Source organism: Mus caroli, chromosome 17 (assembly GCF_900094665.2).
Source record: "Mus caroli chromosome 17, CAROLI_EIJ_v1.1, whole genome shotgun sequence".
Classification (NCBI taxonomy): Eukaryota; Metazoa; Chordata; class Mammalia; order Rodentia; family Muridae; genus Mus; species Mus caroli.
Window position 1 is genome coordinate 4373151 of NC_034586.1, and position 18546 is coordinate 4391696.

Consider the following 18546-nt stretch of genomic DNA (forward strand, 5'->3'; position numbering starts at 1 on the left):
TCCTTCCTTCCTTCCTTCCCTTCTTCCTTCCTTCTCTTTCTCCCTCCCTTCTTACTTCCTTCCTCTCTTCCTCTTTCTCTCCCTTTCCTTAACCCTCCCCACTTTTCAACATCCTTACCTGGATAATTTCAAAATACTCTCCTGGCCTTCTTCTAAACCCCATGCCCAATCAGCTATTAGGAATTAGGGAATGTTTTAAATTATTTTGAGGGGAGCAATATATTTTACTTTAATGTTGGTTACAGTTCACGGATAAAATGGGTTTCCATGACATTCCTGACTTCTTGCATGAGGTCTAAGGCTGTAGCGGGCATTAAGTATGCAGATGAGAAATACGCGTCTTTTGCTCCTAGTTGTGCATTGCTCATGGGACAGAAGAAAGAGCAATAACCAGCAAGGCTCCAGTCGGCCTTGGGGAAAGAACTAGAGACCTGTCTAAAGCCTCCAGGAAGCAACAGTGAATTGAAGCTTTCTAGAAACAGAATGGATGAGCTCACTCACGGAGGAGGGAGACTGGTGGGATCATCCAGGAACGCGCTGTGAGGAGGGATTGGATCTGGCCTACTTGAGTGGGCTGAGAATAATTAACAGTCCTCGACAGCCTGAGTGAGGCTGTCACCTGTGTGTGAGACACTCCCTGAGATCTGGTGTTAATAATGTCCACCCCACGGTTCAAGGAGTGGCTGAACTGGAGCTGCCTGACCAGTTGCCAATGAGTGAGTTTGGACCCTGGACCGCCTCACTAACGTGTCTGTCTTGACTTCAGCCTGCAAAACGCCACCCTCGGTTCTGTGTAAATCACAACAAAAACTAATGACCTTCCCTTCCACCTCACATCCTCCCACAGCTGGTCCAGGAAGAAGCCAGCCAGGGAGGCTGAGCAGACAGTAACAAATGCATTGTGACTTTTGGCAAAGTGCCTCCACCTCCATCCATCCTCCCTCCTGCTGCCAACCGGGCCTCAGGCTCTTGTAAAGTCAGTGTGTTCTTGTGAGCCATTAGTTCCTTTGCAATTTTGATGCCAATTGATGTATAATCAAAGAAAGCTGTCATACATTTAGATTATATTCATGGGGAGAGAGACACAGAGAGAGAGAGAGAGAGAGAGAGAGAGAGAGAGAGAGAGAGAGAGAGAGAGAGAGAGAGAGAGTGTTAGGGAGGCTTGAGAAAGCAAATACATATTTTTGCAGGCTGATCGTTTAATATGGTCATTATTTAAAGCTATATACATTTTGAATTTCATTAAAATACATGCAATAAATATGTAATGCGTATCATTTTCTACCTGTGTTGTTGTATCTGATCATCTGAGGCTATTGGCGCCAAATGCATTTATGTGATAGGAATGAGATTTCTAGCCATGTCTCTCTGTATACACAGACCTAGACCATACAGGTGTATCATTATAATGTGTGTTATGCACCTAAATACACAGGTACATATCACTACATATTAGGTACTGGCAGTTAGAGTGGTACTGTCCAGGCCACAGAATTCAGTGCCTGGCTTATGGGAGGAACACTGCACATGGGGGCATTGTGAATAGTGGATCATTGACTTTGATACCCAGGCATCTGCAGGGCTTCTTAATCTCACTTCTCTCTCTGTTGAGGGACTCCCCTTCCTTGCTAACAGCCATCTATACAGAGCAAAGATGTCTGTCTATTCCTTAACTGCATTCTAAGTCTTATTCTTATCCCCAACAGGGAAATGGAGCCATCATTCTTCATCAAAGGGAAGCATCTCTCTACTGCAAATGGTGACCATCCCAGGAGTCTGTAACTGGACACAACGCAAAGATCAATGGCTTATTTATGGGGCACCCAGCCCAGTGAATGCACCTGCAGCATAGCTCTTGCCTCTGTGGCTCAGGGAACATCATGGGAGAGGCCTGGAAAGATTATAAGGGCCAGAGGGCCAGGAAGTCTAAAGTCTGCCGTGGGATTGCCTCCTTTAGAAACGGCTTCATAAATAAGATGTGGACACTGACAGTATCAATAGTCATTTTCCCCTTCTACAGAAGGGGAAAATCTCACAGGGCCCCACACTTAGAACTACGGGCAGCCAATGATTGCTAAGAGAGCAAGAACTAGCCCCTCCCAGCCATGGACTCCTTGATTGGTCATCCCGATCAGCCGTGAAACCGCATACCCAACAAAAACAGACAGGGCATGTTGTAGTTGCGTATTTGTCTGAATATGTATCTGTAACAACAACAGTCAAAGAAAATGAGGCTGAAGATTTGAGAGTTGGGGGGGGCATTGAACTGGAAGGGGGAAAAGGAACAGGCATGGTGAAATGATATGTTAATTAAAAAGGTAAAAATAAATGAAGAAATGACAGGAACAAAAAAATGAAAATTAAAAAAAAAAAACCTTTTTTGTAAAGTGAGAGAGCAGGAGTCTATAGTGGTAGCAACCAGAGCCAGGAGGCACAGCTTGGCCGGTGCCAAGACTGAATGTGGACGGAGAGAGGCATAGAGCCTGGTATCTGGGCTTCTGATATAGGAGAATTCGCTGACCTGTATAGATCGAGCTCATGGTTCCTGAAGGCTCCTGACCACGTGAGGACAAAGAATGCATGGGAATCAGGAGAGAGGGTAAATCATTGGTGGCCTCCTCGCCTAGCCCAGAACTGATGGAAAGCCCCGTAAATAAAAAGTGCTGCCTGGTGTTTGAAACCTCCTTCCCTGACCACCAGAGGATCTGAGGGTAAACACGAGTCATTGTTTTCAAAGCAGCAGAGGGAAACCCAAGATTATAAAAGCAACCACCATTAAGGCGGGTGGGAGCAAGTGGGCTGTCGGTGTGTTTGGTTTGAAGAAGGATTCGTGCAGGGTGGATGAGCCTGAGTGCTGTCTGAACCTGTGAGCTATTTTAAAAGCCCTGCAGGTGTTTCACCTACCTGTCTGCTAGGTAGCCAATCCCCACAGCACCGATGAAAAACCCCACGTTCACTACCGACTGAAACAGGTCCAGCATCCAGGAGTGAACACACACTAGGTTAAACTGTCCAGATGTGAGGTGCCGTCCAAGCCAGGAGAGAAGAAGGGGGTGGAGGTGGGGGGAGAGGGAGAAAAACGCTATTAGAATTTCTTTAGACACATTCATCTCAGAGTTCTTTGCATACTCCTAGCTGGGAGCTAGCTCCTGGGAGCCCCAGAGGTCCAGTTGATCACTGAGTGGTACTTACTCTTGAATATTTCTTCAACTGAGTGCCAATAACCCAGCTGCTTCTTAACCCATGCTAACCTTCTATACATTGCCAAAAGATTTCCCCTGGGATCCATTTAGCGTTGCTCCATCTGACAGGGTGAGTCTGGCATTTGGCTAAAGCACTGGCTCTATCAGCTGAAAGCAGGTAGTGGCTTGACTTACAGACATAGACTTACAGACAAATTCATCTTCTCCCTTCTATTCGTAAGACACAAATGTGAGTGGAGGCAGATACTTGATACACATGCACAGCTAGAGGGAAGCAAGCTTTGAACAACTCTTATCTGGCTTTTTTGTTAAAAATAAATAAATAAAATAGGGAGATTGAAGGTGTCCTGCGGTAACTGTTACATTTGGTCTGGTTTGCTTGGAAGGCAGGAGGAAATTGAGCAGACAAAAGATGATCTTCTAACATCCATTCTGCCATCTCTAATTCTGCAGCCTGGTGCACAGCCAAGTTCTTCTACTGTGGCCTCAGTTTCCTGACCTCTGTATGGAGGGACGAGGTGAGTTACTCTGTAGAGCTGTCTTAAAGTGGTGCGGTGTCCATTCTAGGAGCCTTGATGTGGCTTGAAGCTCATTTCAGATCTCCCCACAACCCCCACGAGGCTCCTTCTCTAAAGGCCAGGATATCTCCCCAGGACCAGGCTGTCATCTCCTACTAGTTGCTTAACAGCTCCATCTGTGTTTGCAGGGCAATTCCACAGTAAGTTTCCATGCCTAATTTTTCTCTTCACAGAATGAGGCTTCACAATTAGATCATGTGTGTGTGTGTGTGTGTGTGTGTGTGTGCATGAATGTGAGTGTTCATGTGTGCATAGGTGTGTACACTTGCACACGGGTCCAGAGAACAGCCCTTGCTGCCATTTCTCCAGAGCCAGCCTTATTTGTTTGTTTGTTTGTTTGTTTATGAAATAGGGCACTCTCAGAGGCCGGAATACAGTCTACTAAGTTTGGCTGGCTGCCTAGCAAGCCTTGGGAATCCACCTGTCTTTGGTTCCCTGGTGCTGGAATTACATTCATGTGCCCATACCTGGATATTTTTTCTGTGGGTTCTAGAGCCTGAACTCTGATTCTCGTGCTCACAAGAAAGTGCTTTACCTACTGAGCCGTACCTTCAGCCAATGACTATCTTATCTGTTTAAAGCACCCTTATCATCATGGTATGTGTGTGTATGATGCATGTAAGTAGGTGTGCCCATGCTACTGCATGCGTGTGGAAGTCAGTATACAACTTTGTGGACTTGGGTCTCTCACCTACATTTCCGGGGGCTCTTGAGGTCAGTCTACTGGACTCGGTTTTTCAGGCTTGCTTTGCAAGTGCCTACACCCTCTAAGCCATCTTGCCTGCCTTCGGAACTCTACTTTTTAATAAAAATAATTGTGTCATGGTCTAACCTATAGTCTCAAAGGTTCCTGTGGGCCTTTTGGCCCCAATAAAGAGGAACAAATATCTCTGGAGTGAAGAGCATATCTTATAATACTCCTTAGCGGAGCACAGGAGTCAGGGGAGGTCACACTTTCTGGTGACATGAGTGTGGTGGTAGAATAAATAGAAGGGCTTCTGACAAATGTGACTCCCAGAAGCATGCCCACATCTGGCATCATTTTGGGCACCCCAATATGTGTGCTTGCTTGCTGCTCATGGCTGAGTCCTGACATACCAGCCTCATGCCCCCCCAGCGTCAGCAGGGTTCTCCCTGACTACCCCAGGCAAGTGAAAGGCTGCGTGTTTTTAACCAGGAAGCTAGGATTTTATAAGGCATATTGGGTCCAAAAAAGCACGTCTGGACAAGTGTTAAGAACCAAGCACTTCCTGGTTCTTTCTTAAGACAGACTCGGTTATTTGCTTCTTTGGCACCCTAATTCCAGAGCCCACTTACCTCAGTGACGATGGAGGAGCCAGGAGTGTCGTACACCCAGCCATGCTCGCAGGGGCTCAGTGGCAAGTGGCTCCTGTTGACAGCCAGGCTGGACAGTGGGTCCACACAGTCAAGGGTGCTCTGGTTCCAGTCCACCTCATACCTCATGCACTGGCTGAGGAAGGAGACCTCATCCGCAGACCCCAGGCCCGGCACGGTGTAGTTCAGCTCCTCTGCCGGGCTCCAGCCACACCGCTGGCTCAGCTCGGCCACTCCAGGACTCCGGCAGTGGTGGTCGGGGGTGAAGCCCAGGAAAACGATGCCCACATAGATGGGGGTGAAGGCACAGGAGAGCAGAGCTAAGAGGAAAAATGTTTGTTTCTGGAAAAGGTGGAATTCCCCTATATGTTCTAGAATATCATCCACGGTCGGCATGGTTCCTGGAGGCAGCTGGTCCTGAGGCTTCACCTACAGGGTTGCAAATGCTGCTGAAGGCAGCTGCGGTCAGCTCAGGACGACTCTTGACCAAGAGTCAAAGGGTGAGCATTAGCTTATTTAGAGAGGGACCAGCCTTCGGGTCAGACTTCCCTCGGACAGGCCAACTTCCAATCGCACCTCTCCAATGGGGGAAGATCTTGCTGCCCGGAAATGCCCAGAGCAGGCCCTGGAGTGTGTTTATTGTAACCTCATTCTCGGTGAGTTCGTCTCTGCTTCACAGCGGCATTACAAACAATCCCTTCTCTGTATCCCACGGGGAGAAATCGGAGTCTCTTGGCATATCACAGCTGGTTAATCTTTCCCTAGCACGTTAAGTGGCCAGAAAATTAATATACCCTTGTCACCTATACAGCTGGCCTCTCCTGTCGGTGTGACAGAGACCTCCATGTACTTGGTTGTACATGCCCAATGCAATGTGCACCAGGGTCTGGGGTCACCTCCAAGTTCCTGGATCCCTCTAAAAGCAATGCACTTGAGCGACATGCTGTGGCGGCTTGCTTTGATTTCCCTCAGATTGGATCCTTCTGACTTTTCAAAGGGTTCATTCCAGTTTGACAGTCTTATCTCACAATCCTGATGTGTCCTTCCTCTTCACCCACTTGTGAGGAAAGAGTAACACATTTGTCATATATATAGGTCAGTTGCCAACACAGGACATGGGCATATTTGTTTCATGGTCATTCCGTTGTTCAGGTTGTTCCGTCTGTTTTAGTAACTCCAACCTAGGGATGCTCCTTCAGGATCCTGGTAAGGGGACCCAAATGCCAGGGAAACAGGCAATCTCTTTCTTGCTGGACAGAAGGATCCCAGAGCAGAGTGATGCTGCCAAGCAAAGCAAAGAAAGGTGATCTGCTAACAAACCTGCATGATAAAACTGGAATGTATCATCTGTCTGTCTATCTGTCTCCCTTCTCTTCTGTGTGCTCCCCCTCTCTTCCTCTCTCTTTCCCTCTTTCTGATTTCACATCTTCCTTCTCTTCCTCCACAGTCCTCTTCCTTTTCTTCCTGTCAAATAATCAGTGGTCCTAACAGCTCAGTCCAAAGGTAGTGACCCATAGTAATCTCCCTTCTCTCTGTAGCTGCTGGCTGGATACTCCACTTGCTTTGATTTCCCTCAGATTGGATTCTTCTGACTTTTCAAATGGTTCATTCCAGTTTGACATTCTTACCTCTCAACCCACTTGTGAGGAAAGAGTAAGACATTTGTCTTATATGTAGGTCAATTGCCACCACAGAACAAGTGGAGGATGCCTGTGACTGCCTGCCATGGCCTTGCCTGCCATCCAGAGATGCTCCATTACCTGGGCCCGTGCAGCCCCTTGGTCATCTGCTCATTGAGTGGGTTCAGAGCCTTTTAGGCATTTCCTCAGTCCTGTCCAGACATCCTAAGGGACTACGTCAGGAGCTGAGGCCACATCTATTATTCACTGGGCAGGCCGTGGGAGTGGGCTCATTCAAAAGCAACTATGATTGTCAAGCCTTCCTCTACACCCAGGGACCAGACATGGTCCTCACTGCCTCCTACTAAGAAATTCACAAGTGCTTGCACCTGTGACTGACTCATGGGTACAGTCTATCAGGACGCCAGATCTTCACACCCGGGAGCGAGAGGCCTCCAGGTGAGAGTCAAGGAGAGCATCTTGTGCCAAGGAAGGATGTTGAAATTCATCCTGAACTAGAAAGACCGATCAGATAAGGTACAGGAGAGCTCTCAGATCATTTACAACATTGGATCCGCAGTCACTTGACATGTTACTAGTGAGACGCTAACACTGAAACAAAGCCCAGAGCTGAAGAGCTATAAAATCGATGCTAGTAGGTGAGCAGGCAGCTCCGTGTGGCCCCATGGAGGAAGCCTCAGCCAGGAGCTATTTCAGTGCTGGGCACTTCAATCTGGGCATCTTGCATTTTTTATTTGTCAATTGTCAATTTATTTGTAGGACATTCCACATCCAGAAATATGACCTGAGGGTAATCTGGGACATTGATCATTTAATCCACACAAACCAATAATTTATTGTGATTAATGGCAGAAGTATTTCTCAATCTTCTATCAGGTTCCTCACAGTACAAATAAGTGTCCCAGGGTTCTGCCTTCTGTTAGATGCTTCAGGTGATGGTCTGCAGTCACGCTGACCTTAATTTCATAGTTTCCCCAGATTTTCAGCACCAGTGGGCTGAGCTAGTCAAAGAGAGATGTTAGACCAAGCCACAAGCACTTCATAGACAAAAAGACAGAAGAGAGGAGGGCTTAGGGTCATTTGTCATGCAGGATGGCTTCATGAGATGGTATCCATATCTGACATTGGTGTACCCTTTATCCAGGTGTGGTCAATCTTGTGCTTCCACAAGATGGTGGAAGCAGATGGCCTCATAGAGACAGAGACTGCGTATTGTCAGCACAGTGAAGAGGTTGACAGAAGTCGGCCGAGTAGAGTGAGGAAGGGCACAATAGTCCAGCTTGGCCTTATATGCAGCCATGATGCCAGGCACATTCTTAACATCCCTGGTAAACTTGGTGATTCCACCTGAGTCAGAGCTGATATGTGTGACCACATGGGACTCAGCAGGTTGGCTGACAAGTAGACATTCAACCCCATACTCCCACCTTCCTCCCTGTTCTTTCCTCTCTTCTCCTGCCCTACCTTACTCCTATTCTGACTCTCTCTTCACAGACCACCTCACCCTTCCATGGTTATCAGAGCCATGTGGGATCTGTAGATGAGCACAGACTCTTTGGCCCAGAACTAGGGACTTATTCCACTAGTGGGTGTGACCGATGGCTTAAGAAAGTTTCTTCATGGTCTATCAGGAGTCATCTTCTAGAACTTTCCACTCACTGGGACACTATTCTCCCTTTTGGATGCAGGTTAAGTTAAAGACTTTCTCATGTAGAAATTCCAGGAGCAGAATCTTGCTTTCCCAGAACAGGTACTGCTGTTTCTCAGAAATGTGGGGCCGCTGTGAGACTGGCAAGTGATCACCTGGAATCTGCTGGTCTCCTCCCCTCCAGCATTAGGATTTCAAGTTGACTGTTGATGTGGGTTCTGAAGGTCAGCCTTAGGTCTTCATGCTTGTACCGTGAGCATTTTATTTAGCCATCCCCCAAGCTCCTAACACACATTCTGCAAAGTGGCTACAAATTGAATTAGATTAACAAAATGAAAACCACAAAACCCACGGCTATCAGTGAAACTATGTAGGGCTTCCTGCCTCTAGTGCCTCTGGCAGCTTCCTTGGCCATCTTTTCTTTTTTTTTTTTTTAAATATAATTATTTATTTATTTACTTACTTATTCACTTTGCATTCTGATCACAGCTCCTCCCTCTTCTTCTCACAGTCCCACCTTTACATTCCCTTTCTCCTCTCCTCCTTCCTTTTCTCCTCGACAAGATGCCCACCATGGGTACCAACCCACCCTAGTACATTAATTTGTAGCAAAGCTAAGTGCATCCTCTTCCACTGAGGCCCAACCAGGCAGTCTAGCTAGGAGAAATGGATCCAATGGCAGGCCACAGAGTTAGAGAAAAGCTCTATTCCAGTTGTTAGGAGACCAAGTTGCATATCTGCAACAAATGTGTAGGGGGCCTTGGTCCAGGCCTAAACACGTTCTTTAGTTAGTGGCTCAATCTATGTGAGCCTCTATGGGCCCAGGCTATTTGACTCTGTAGCTCTTCTTGTGGCATCCTTGACCCTTCTGCTCCCCTCAATTCTTCCTCTAACTTTTCAACAAGTCTCCCAGAGCTCCACCTGATGTGTGGCTGTGGGTCTCTGCATCTGTCTATCAGCTGCTGGGTGAAGCCTCTCAGAGGACAGTTATGCTAGGCTCCTGTCTGCAAGCATAGCAGAGTGTCACTAATAGTGTCAGGGGTTGGCTCTCTCCCATGGGATGGGTCTCAAGTTGAGCTAGACACTGGTTGGCTGTTCCCTCAATCTCTCTGCTCCATCTTTATCCCTGTGCATCTTGTAGGCAGGACAAATTTTGGGTTGAAGGTTTTGTGGGTGGGTTGGTGTCTCCCTCCCTCCACTGGAAGTCCTGCCTGGCTACAAGAAGTGGCCACTTCAGACTCCATATCCCCTACTGGTAGGATCTCAGCTAGGGTCACCCCCAGAGACTCCTCTTTCCTAGGTTTCTAGGTCATATCAGAGATGCCTCCCCCAACTGATTTCAATTCTCTCTCCTAGTTCTCCCCCACATTGTACCTGATCCCACCCCCATTTCCCTCCCCATTCCCTCTCCCACTCAATTTCCTCTCTCCATCTATCTCTCCATATCTATTTTATTTCCCGTTCTGAGTGAGAATCAAATATCCTCCCTTGGACCCTCCTTGTTATTTAGCCTCTTTGGTTACCTCACTCAGGATGATATTTTTCTAGTTCCATCCATTTGCCTGCAAACTTCATGATGTCCTTGTTTTTAATAGCTTGGCTTTTTTTTTTTTTTTTTTTTGGTTTTTCGAGACAAGGTTTCTCTGTAGCCCTGGCTGTCCTGGAACTCACTTTGTAGATCAGGCTGGCCTCGAACTCAGAAATCCGCCTGTCTCTGCCTCCCAAGTGCTGGGATTAAAGGTGTGTGCCAACCACGCCTGGCCTTGTATATCTTTTAATGGCTTTTTATATTAATTTAAAGAGCCAAATCCAGCCAATTTTCTTTATTATTATAATCTCTCTCTTTTTTTTAATAGCCTGACTTTTCCCATGGTGCAAATTGGCATGCATGAAAAAGAATTTTCTAGGATGATCTTGGTCAACAGAAACCTGTAGTTGGGAAAAGAAAAGAAAAGAAAAGAAAAGAACACTAGAGCTGTGGTTTGGGTGTGAAGTGACCCCATAGGTGCACATGTTTGAATGCTTCATGCCAGCTGGCCTCAAACTCAGAGATCCACCTGCGTCTGCCTCCTGAGTGCTGGGATCTAAGGTGTGCATCATCATGCCTGCCCTCCTTTTGTTCATGTAATTTTCTAAATTTGGGTGCTATGTAACCAGCCAGCTTCCTATTTTTGCCACCACATGTTTCCTGTCATGGTGGACTGTATCCATAGCCAAACTAAGCATTATCTCCTTTATGTTGCTCTTGTTAGCATATTTTTTTATCACAGCAATAGGAAAAGAATAGCAAAACATACTCGGTAACATTAGTCAAGCACAGAAAGGAAGCCCTTTTCAAAATCATCTTCATGGATGTAGGGACCAGAACAATGGGGTCTCTAACTCTGAATATAATATGGACAGGTGGGAACACCCTCCCTTCTAAATTATTATTTTTTCAATTTTTAAAATTAAAATATAGTATTGTTTTCTTCCTCTCCATCCTCTCCCCAGTCCCTCTCAAACTTTCCCATTTCCCCTCCAATCCATGGTCTCGTATTCTTTAATTACTATTTCTTTAATTACTGTTTAATTACTATTTCTTTAATTACTATACAGCCTAACTGCATCTGTTAGTATTGCTTGTATGTGTATGAATTCAGGGCTGAGCATGGGTACTGGATAATCAGTTATCCCTGGGGAAACCTGATTCTTCCCCTCAGCACCTCCTCGTTGCCTGTAGCACTTTGTGGGTCGGGTCCCTTGACTTCCCCTTCCCTCATTAGCAAGTCCCTTGGTGTTGTCCAAGTTCAGGTCTTGTTTAGGCGACCATAGTGTTGAAGTATTATGGGTGTAGCTCCCCTGTCATTTTTTGGAGATACAATCTCGCATCAGGCTTCTTGGTCCTCTGGCTCTTACAACATTTCTGTCCACCTTCCATGGTATTCTCTGAGCTTCAGATTTAAGGGTTGGGTTGTAGATGTATCCGTTGGGACTGGGCATCACAGTCAGGTGTACTCTGTTTTGGCCAGTTGTGTTTTGTAATGGTCGCTGCCGCAAATGCTGCTTCTTTGATGAGGGGGAGGGGCTACGCTTCTCTGTGAGGAAAAGTATTTAGGGTGTAGTTAGGAATTATGCTGGCCGAGTAAAGTGGAGGGTGAGGTTCCTTTCTAAGGTCCATGATCTCCTAGCCTACTAGGTTTCATTCCCAGGCATTATATCCCTCCGATAGAGTGGGCCTTAAATCCTTAAATCCTATTAAACAGTTGTTGGTTACCGTCAAGACGTAAGAGCCACTATTGCATGTTTAGGGCTGTTGTCCCACGCTGGTCATTGATTGCCTCCTTCCTTGGCAGTTTGGCAGTGTGAAGAAAGCATGGGAGGGAATGGATAGGACATCGTTGAGAGAAGTAGCGATGAAATGAGGGCTTTTGTGGGAACAGGGAAGAGGACAGGTGGTGAAAGGTGATGGGTCATTTGATGAATCCCAGGAATCAGACTCTGGAGACCAGCATCAGGGTGTAGACCTGAGTTTATTGCCCAGCCCATAAACTTATACTAAGTGTTTGAGCCAATCCTAAGCCCCTAAATTCTCAGCCAATCATATCTTGTCACATCATCACTGTGCCCCAGTGAAAGCCCTGCCTGATGAGGTAACTCAGAAAGGGGGTGGGCATCATCACTTGTTAGGACTTCCATCACGTGTTAGGAGTTCCACGAAGTCAGGGAAGCAGCCATTGCCTCGGCTTCGGTCACCCGTGTTACAGAAGCCATCTTAGGTCTAATGCTGTGTAAAGCAGATCAGAACTTTGTGGAGTCTCAGGAGCCTGCGGTGCTTTGATCTCCATCCCACATTTTCCTTCACAAGGTTGACCTCCACATCCCCCACTCCTCCCCGCAGGCTATGATTACAAGCACACCTAAGGAAGAAGCTACAGCTTAAGGTAGAATTCCTCAAGACCTGGTGGGGTTGGCTGTGCTGTGCTCCTATCATCATCCGGCCAAGTCTGAGCCAGTGCTGATCATGTCTAGGGTTCTGTGGTGCTCACAGGTCATAATTCTCTGCTCGTGGCTGGCCATCATATTTGAATGGGAGTGGATGAAGTCTCTGCCAGACCAGGATCACTGCCTACAGTTCAGACCAGCACACATTCTAATGATCTGGTTCGTTGCTTGACAGTACTGTTTACCTCTTATGGAAAACGCCCTAGATTCAATCACAAGTACTGAAAATACAATAAAGTTAAAATCAAAACAGAGAAATGGCTGTAGCAAGTGCAGGCAAAGGAATAAGTAAAGGGATTTACACAAGGAGGGAGCACTCCTTCAATTCCATTTTACTTCATTAGCACCTTAAAAATGAGTCAGGGTGGGAACAGAGAGGCTCCATGATTAAGAGCACTAGCTGTTTTTCCAGAGGACCCAGGTTCAATTCCTTGCACCCATGGGGCAGCTGACAACCATCTCCAGTTCAAAGTGATCCAATGCCCAAGGGATTCTGGCTTCTGTAAGCACTCCATGATGTGATTTACATGTATATGTATGTGTATGTGTATGTATATGTATGTGATGTATATGTATGTAACACTCATACATATAAAAAGTTTCAGAGCCAAAGGTGGTACTGTCTCTTAGCTCCATCACAGTAGACACTTGAGATGGGATGGCTCAGCTGATGATCATATCTGTTATGGGAACATAGAAAAATTTGCCAAGGTCTGCAAACCTGTCTCACCTCAGTAGTCATTTACATATGCTGTAATGGGCTGGACTGTACAACACGAGCTGCATGAGATTCTGATTGTGTTTTCTCTCTTGAGCTGTGGATCATTTTACTATAAAGAACTAGAGGTCTAAGTTCAAGGAGTGGACTGCGGTATTATATAAAGGGATTTCACACTGGGGATATGGCTCTGTGGGCAAGAAGAGATGAATATGACTCTCCAGAACCCATAGAGGCAGGTTCACACAGCACTAAACCCTTCACTTGCTGCATCTGAGGTTAAGTCCATTGATGTGTTCTGCGCTCTAAGAGTGAAACAGGAGCAAACAGGGCATCCTCTACCATCCTGGGGATTCCCCTCTTTCAAACCTGATGGGCAAAGAGTGTTCCGTCTCCTTTGGTCCTTTCTTCTACAGAGGACTTTTCAGTTAGAAACATAACTACCATTAAAAAAAAATAAAAGGATGAGTTACTGTTACATCCCTCCAGAAATTCATTGAAGTTCTAACCTCCAGCGCTTCAGGATGTGACCTCATTTAGAAAGGCCAGAACAGAACTAATTAGTTAAGATGAACTCATGGTAGAGTAGGAGGGCCTTGTCCAATCAGACTGGCATCCCTCCCGGAAGAGGAGAAGAGTCACAGTTGGAGGCAGAGACTACGTGCCATGGCTACCAGCCAAGGAAAACCAGGAAAACACAGCAGAGCAAGGAGGATCCCCCTGCAGGTGTGAGAGGTGGTGAGGGCCTGCCAACCATGACCTCAGACTACCCCGTACAACTGCAGGAAGGTATTTCTGTTGGTTTAAGCTGCCCAGTTGTGGCGTTTTGGTTACAGCAACCACAGGAAATGGACACACCCACCACTGAAACGGAGTCAGCGGGTCCATAGCTGGTAGTCTTGGGTTTATGTTGTATAAATGAAGGCATCTCCTTTCTGATTGTCTTCTTGTGAGAATTTCCTGTGTGTTCATAGTCTTAGCTCTGAGGATGGAGGCTGCCGGGGTCGGAATATTGGTGTCCTCCCAAACTTTACACGTTGGAACCCGTGGGGACTCTTAACTTGGGATGGGGTTGCATGCCGGGACTGTAAATTTTGATTGTATATCAATGCAGCCTTTCTGAATCTGTTTAGTGTTAAGTTAAAATTGTGTTTAAAAGCCTGGAGAGATGGTTCACCCAGTAAAGTGAGAGCATGAAGACTCAACTTTGATCCCCAGTACGGCGAGCAGAGAAAGGAGGGCCCTGGGTGCTTTGTAACTGGTCAGCATAAACAACAACAACAAGAACAACAACAAGAAGAACAACAACAATGACAACATGGTGCCCCCTGCAACAAGTTGAAATGTGCCTGAGGAGGAAGCACAGCAGAGGCTGTCTTCTGGTGTACACACACATGGGCACACACACCGGATTACTCCCTCCCTAAGTGTATTTAATACTCTAATAAACCCATCATAAAACTGAAACACTGTAAGTTGGGACCATCTTAAGTCAGGAGCTGTTCTGTTTGAGGGGTGAAAGCTTCAGCCCTCAACCTGCCAACTCCCAAGGACTCCACTCTTGGGACTAATAATATAATGATAATAGTACCACGGAGATCCACTCCTGTGTGTGTCCTTGCTCCTGCCGTGTGAGGTACACAGCCAGAAAACACTGGTGAAGCCCTGACTGGACACTGACTCTGCCAGACCCTGAGGTCCTGCGTCTTGGCCTCTAGACCTGTAAGGAATAGCTTTTATTTTATTTTATTTTATTTTATTTTATTTTATTTTATTTTATTTTATAATTTACTCATGTTTGGAATTCTGTTATAGGAGCAGAAAGTGAGACTCTATTTCTTTATCTTTAAGTCTGTGTTTTTCTGTCTCCTTATTTCTGTGCTTCAGGCTGTGTGTGTTTTCAACCCTCTGGCTTTCTTGTTTGTGTGCTTAGCCTGCATGTGGACTTGCCCAGGGCCTTCTATTTAGAGATTGAGTTTGTATTTGGAGACTTGCTTATTCCCATTTCTCTTTTCCCTCTTTAGTTTTGCATTCTTGGATCACCCATTTAAAAACGTCCTTCAGACTTTGGGAACGTGCCCACTGTGTTAGTTACTTGCCTTGTAAATGCAGCAGGATACACGACAAGAGCGACTTAGATAAGAGAAGGTTGGTATGGCCAGTCATGGCAGTCTCATCACGGTAGCAGGAGCTTGAGATAGCTGGTCCTAACATCTGCAGACGCAGAGAGAGAGATATGAATGTGGGAGTTCAGCTTTCTCCTTTTCACTCAACTGGGACAAGAGCCCATATACATGGTACCACCCACATTTAGGGTGGATTGTCTCATCTCTGCTAACCCAGCCTAGAGAGTCCCACCTAGACAAAGCCACAGGCTTGCTGTCTGGTGGTTGTAGATCCTGTCCAGATGACAATCGAGGTTAACCATCACATTTATGAAGTTATTTTGGAATCCCTTAACTTCTGCATTTTTGGGTTGGGAGGCTGGATCATCTTGCTCCTTGGCTTTGTTTGGGGATTCAGTTTCAGCCTTTCATGATCTACAGGCCTGAGGTTACACATCTGCTCCCCCTTAGTCATTCAGCTCTGGTACCAAGAGGCTACTACACCCATTAGTCTGGAAACCCAAGAGCCACTTATTCAATTTCAAGTTGTTCTATGAACCTGGCTTCTATGAGCCTTTTCTGTGCTTGAGATCTGTAGCCAATGATGCTCAATCCTGCATTTTTTCTGCACTAGAGATAGCCTGGTCTGCTAGAGTCTGCATGGGCACCAGTGTCAGCTGGTATTTACAATGTGCCTACTGTATGCTCCCTGTGGCCAGACACTGAGGATACAGAAAGAAAGAAGCAAGGCATGGTCTCTCTCCTCAGGTAAGTCTAGACAGCTACAGAGAAGTGAAGTTGTGTGTGTGTGTGTGTGTGTGTGTGTGTGTGTGTGNGAGAGAGAGAGAGAGAGAGAGAGAGAGAGAGAGAGAGAGAGAGAGAGAGAGAGAACATAAGCAAGGTGAATCCCCGAGGAAGCCCTGGGAAGGAGCTTTTCATCCAGGCTTTGGGAGATGCAGGGAATAGGAAGTGGGGTGGTAGGGGGAGAAAATTTTGTATTCTTCTAGGCAAAGCTTTTACTGGAAAAGACAGAAGAGCATTTTGTAGGGAGGCCCCTTCCACCTCGGTTTTCTTCTTAAGGAGTGTGTGTAGGCTCACTACCAAGACCTCACACAGACATTCTTTCTGTCTTCCTCCCACTGGATGAGACTTTTGTGAGTTGAGTGCTTGCTTTCAGTGCCAAAGAAATTATTATTGGATGAGTCACTTCTTTGGAAAATGTAATTCTGACAACCATTAAGATAGCTTCCCAAATATTAATGCTACTGTCGGGTACGGGTTGGGTTATACCCCAAAGACCAAGGAGAGGCACATGCCATTGGAAATGTTTCCCAAGGGTCTGCTCCTAAAGTCTCAGAAAGTTTTGTTGGTCTTTATTCAAACTGAGTGTTTTAGCCACATATTTTTGGTAAGGTATAAAAGTTGTTACTTACAATGAAAAGAAATAATTTGAGACAATTTCAAACTAAGGGACCTTCTAGAAAAGACACACCCTGGGTAGTCTGTAGGGCTGTTGAATGTCTGGGTTAGATGTCTCCTTGTTGAAATATCATCTGATGTGGTTGAAACAAGAGTTGTTGGTTTTGTTTTTGTTTGTTTGTTTGTTTGTTTTTAACTTCAGTGTAACTTAAGTTTGGAGATGACCAGATCTTTGTGTCTGGGGGTGCTCTGCATATTATAGAATATTTTCACAGTTTCTCTTGGTTCCAGCCAATAGGTACCAGCAGCCTCTCCTCTTGAGTCAGAACACAGGCTAAAATCCTTATTGTAGAGACAAATGAAGGCCCAGAGAGGTAGGTCGCGTGGCTTAGATGACACAGGCCCTCTAGCTGTGTCCTGAATAACAACCGACTAGCTAGTGTTCAGTTCTCTTTGAACGGAACCCTGGGCTCACACTCACGACATCTGGGAAAGCTAAACTCGGCCAGCTAGTGCAGTTGACCTTTCCTCCAGTTTGCTGAAGAGCTGAGATTTCTTGACCTTCCAATGGTGTTTTTGGAATTGGTTCCTCCTGGCTTGCCCTTTCTGTTAGGATCTGCTTATCACCTTGTAAAAACACAACCAGTCCTGGAGGGGTTTGTGCACCTGCTCTTTCTCCCTCTTATCTGATCAGGTGACCAGATGTTGGCCAAGCAGTAAGGGGATCCATACACAGCTTTGCTCCTCTGATAACGGGGAATAATCCTTTTGCAAGGTTAAAGTTCACGTCATGAAAACATCCCTTTCTTTTTAAGATATTTTCTTCTGGTCAGTATATTTAGACACCTAGGGAGTAATAAAAAATAAAATCCATTCACTTATTTGAAACTGTGTTCTTGTCACTTGCCTCTAAAGCATCATGGTGCCAAGCAAGTGCCAGCAAGGAGAGACTGGAACTGGGCTCTGGAATGTTCTTTGGGGGACTGCTCTGTTGATCCCCAGGAGACTGTCTCATCTACAGGTTTCTCAGGGTCACCGGGAAAGCTTAGATTCTGACACTTGGAGTCTGACAGATCTTTTGCCACTACGACTAGAGGCCTGTGTGTGGGAAAGACCAACGAGCCAGCACATAGCCAGTGACATTCAAGCCCCGCTCAATTTATGTCAGTATACCAGTGACGAAATTCACAACTCCGTTGTCCCTCGGGGCTGCCAGTGTTGTCTGCTGGGATGGATTCTTGCAGTGGCCTGTGCCAGTAGCTTCTCCCTGCTTGTTGCTGATGACCGGCAGCTCCAAGAGATAACTCAGGAATGCTGCTGACGCCACAGCCGACTCAGCACCCTGACCCACTTGTGCTAGGATTCCACTTGCACAAGGCTCTCAGCTGCTGCCAGCCAGAAGGAACCAAGCTTCCATATTGTGAGCAGCTTGTTTGTAGCCAGAGGGTGACTACACCATCAACTTTGGGCAGAAGCCAGAAATACCCACAGGGCAGCTGACGATGGCATAGGAGAGAAATCATGTCAGAGCTACCTTGTGGCAGCACAGAGTTCAGACCTTTGCTCTGAAACATGGTCTTCTGCAGCCTTACCAGGATTTTACAGGAGTTGGACACTTCCACTAGCTTACTGACTCCACAAAGGCAGCCTTGCCTCCTGGTCCTCACGTGTAGTGCAAAGAGGGTCATCATGGAGCCCAGTATAGCCATTTGACTGTGTCTATGCTCTTGGTTTCATTCATGGCTCTGACATTTTTTTTTTTTTGAGCTGGGATACTTTGCTTGGTGTTGGGGGTGGGGGGAGATTCTTACTCTCCTCACGACTTCTGAGAAGGGGGGGGTTCACCACATGCGCATGTGCTGGCTGCTCTCCCGGTCACACGTGTAAGGTGGGGGCACTGAGCATGCGCACCCTCA

The 18546-nt window shown here is 46.4% G+C and overlaps 1 protein-coding gene across 2 annotated transcripts in view; it reads right to left on the bottom strand.

The window, feature by feature from the left end:
• The window catches only part of Slc22a2 (solute carrier family 22 member 2), a 41413-nt gene extending 35745 nt beyond the window's left edge, over positions 1-5668 (bottom strand). Inside the window, exons 1-2 of one of the 2 annotated variants that reach the window (XM_029470862.1) lie at positions 5099-5668; positions 2905-3008 (exon numbers count right to left, since the gene is read on the bottom strand). In XM_029470862.1, coding sequence (XP_029326722.1) covers positions 2905-3008; positions 5099-5512 — 518 coding nt within the window. In that variant the 5' untranslated portion in view covers positions 5513-5668. The remainder of the gene's footprint in view (positions 1-2904; positions 3009-5098) is intronic. The other variant, XM_029470863.1, reaches the window with a different exon arrangement.
• Between the last annotated feature and the right edge of the window lie 12878 nt (positions 5669-18546).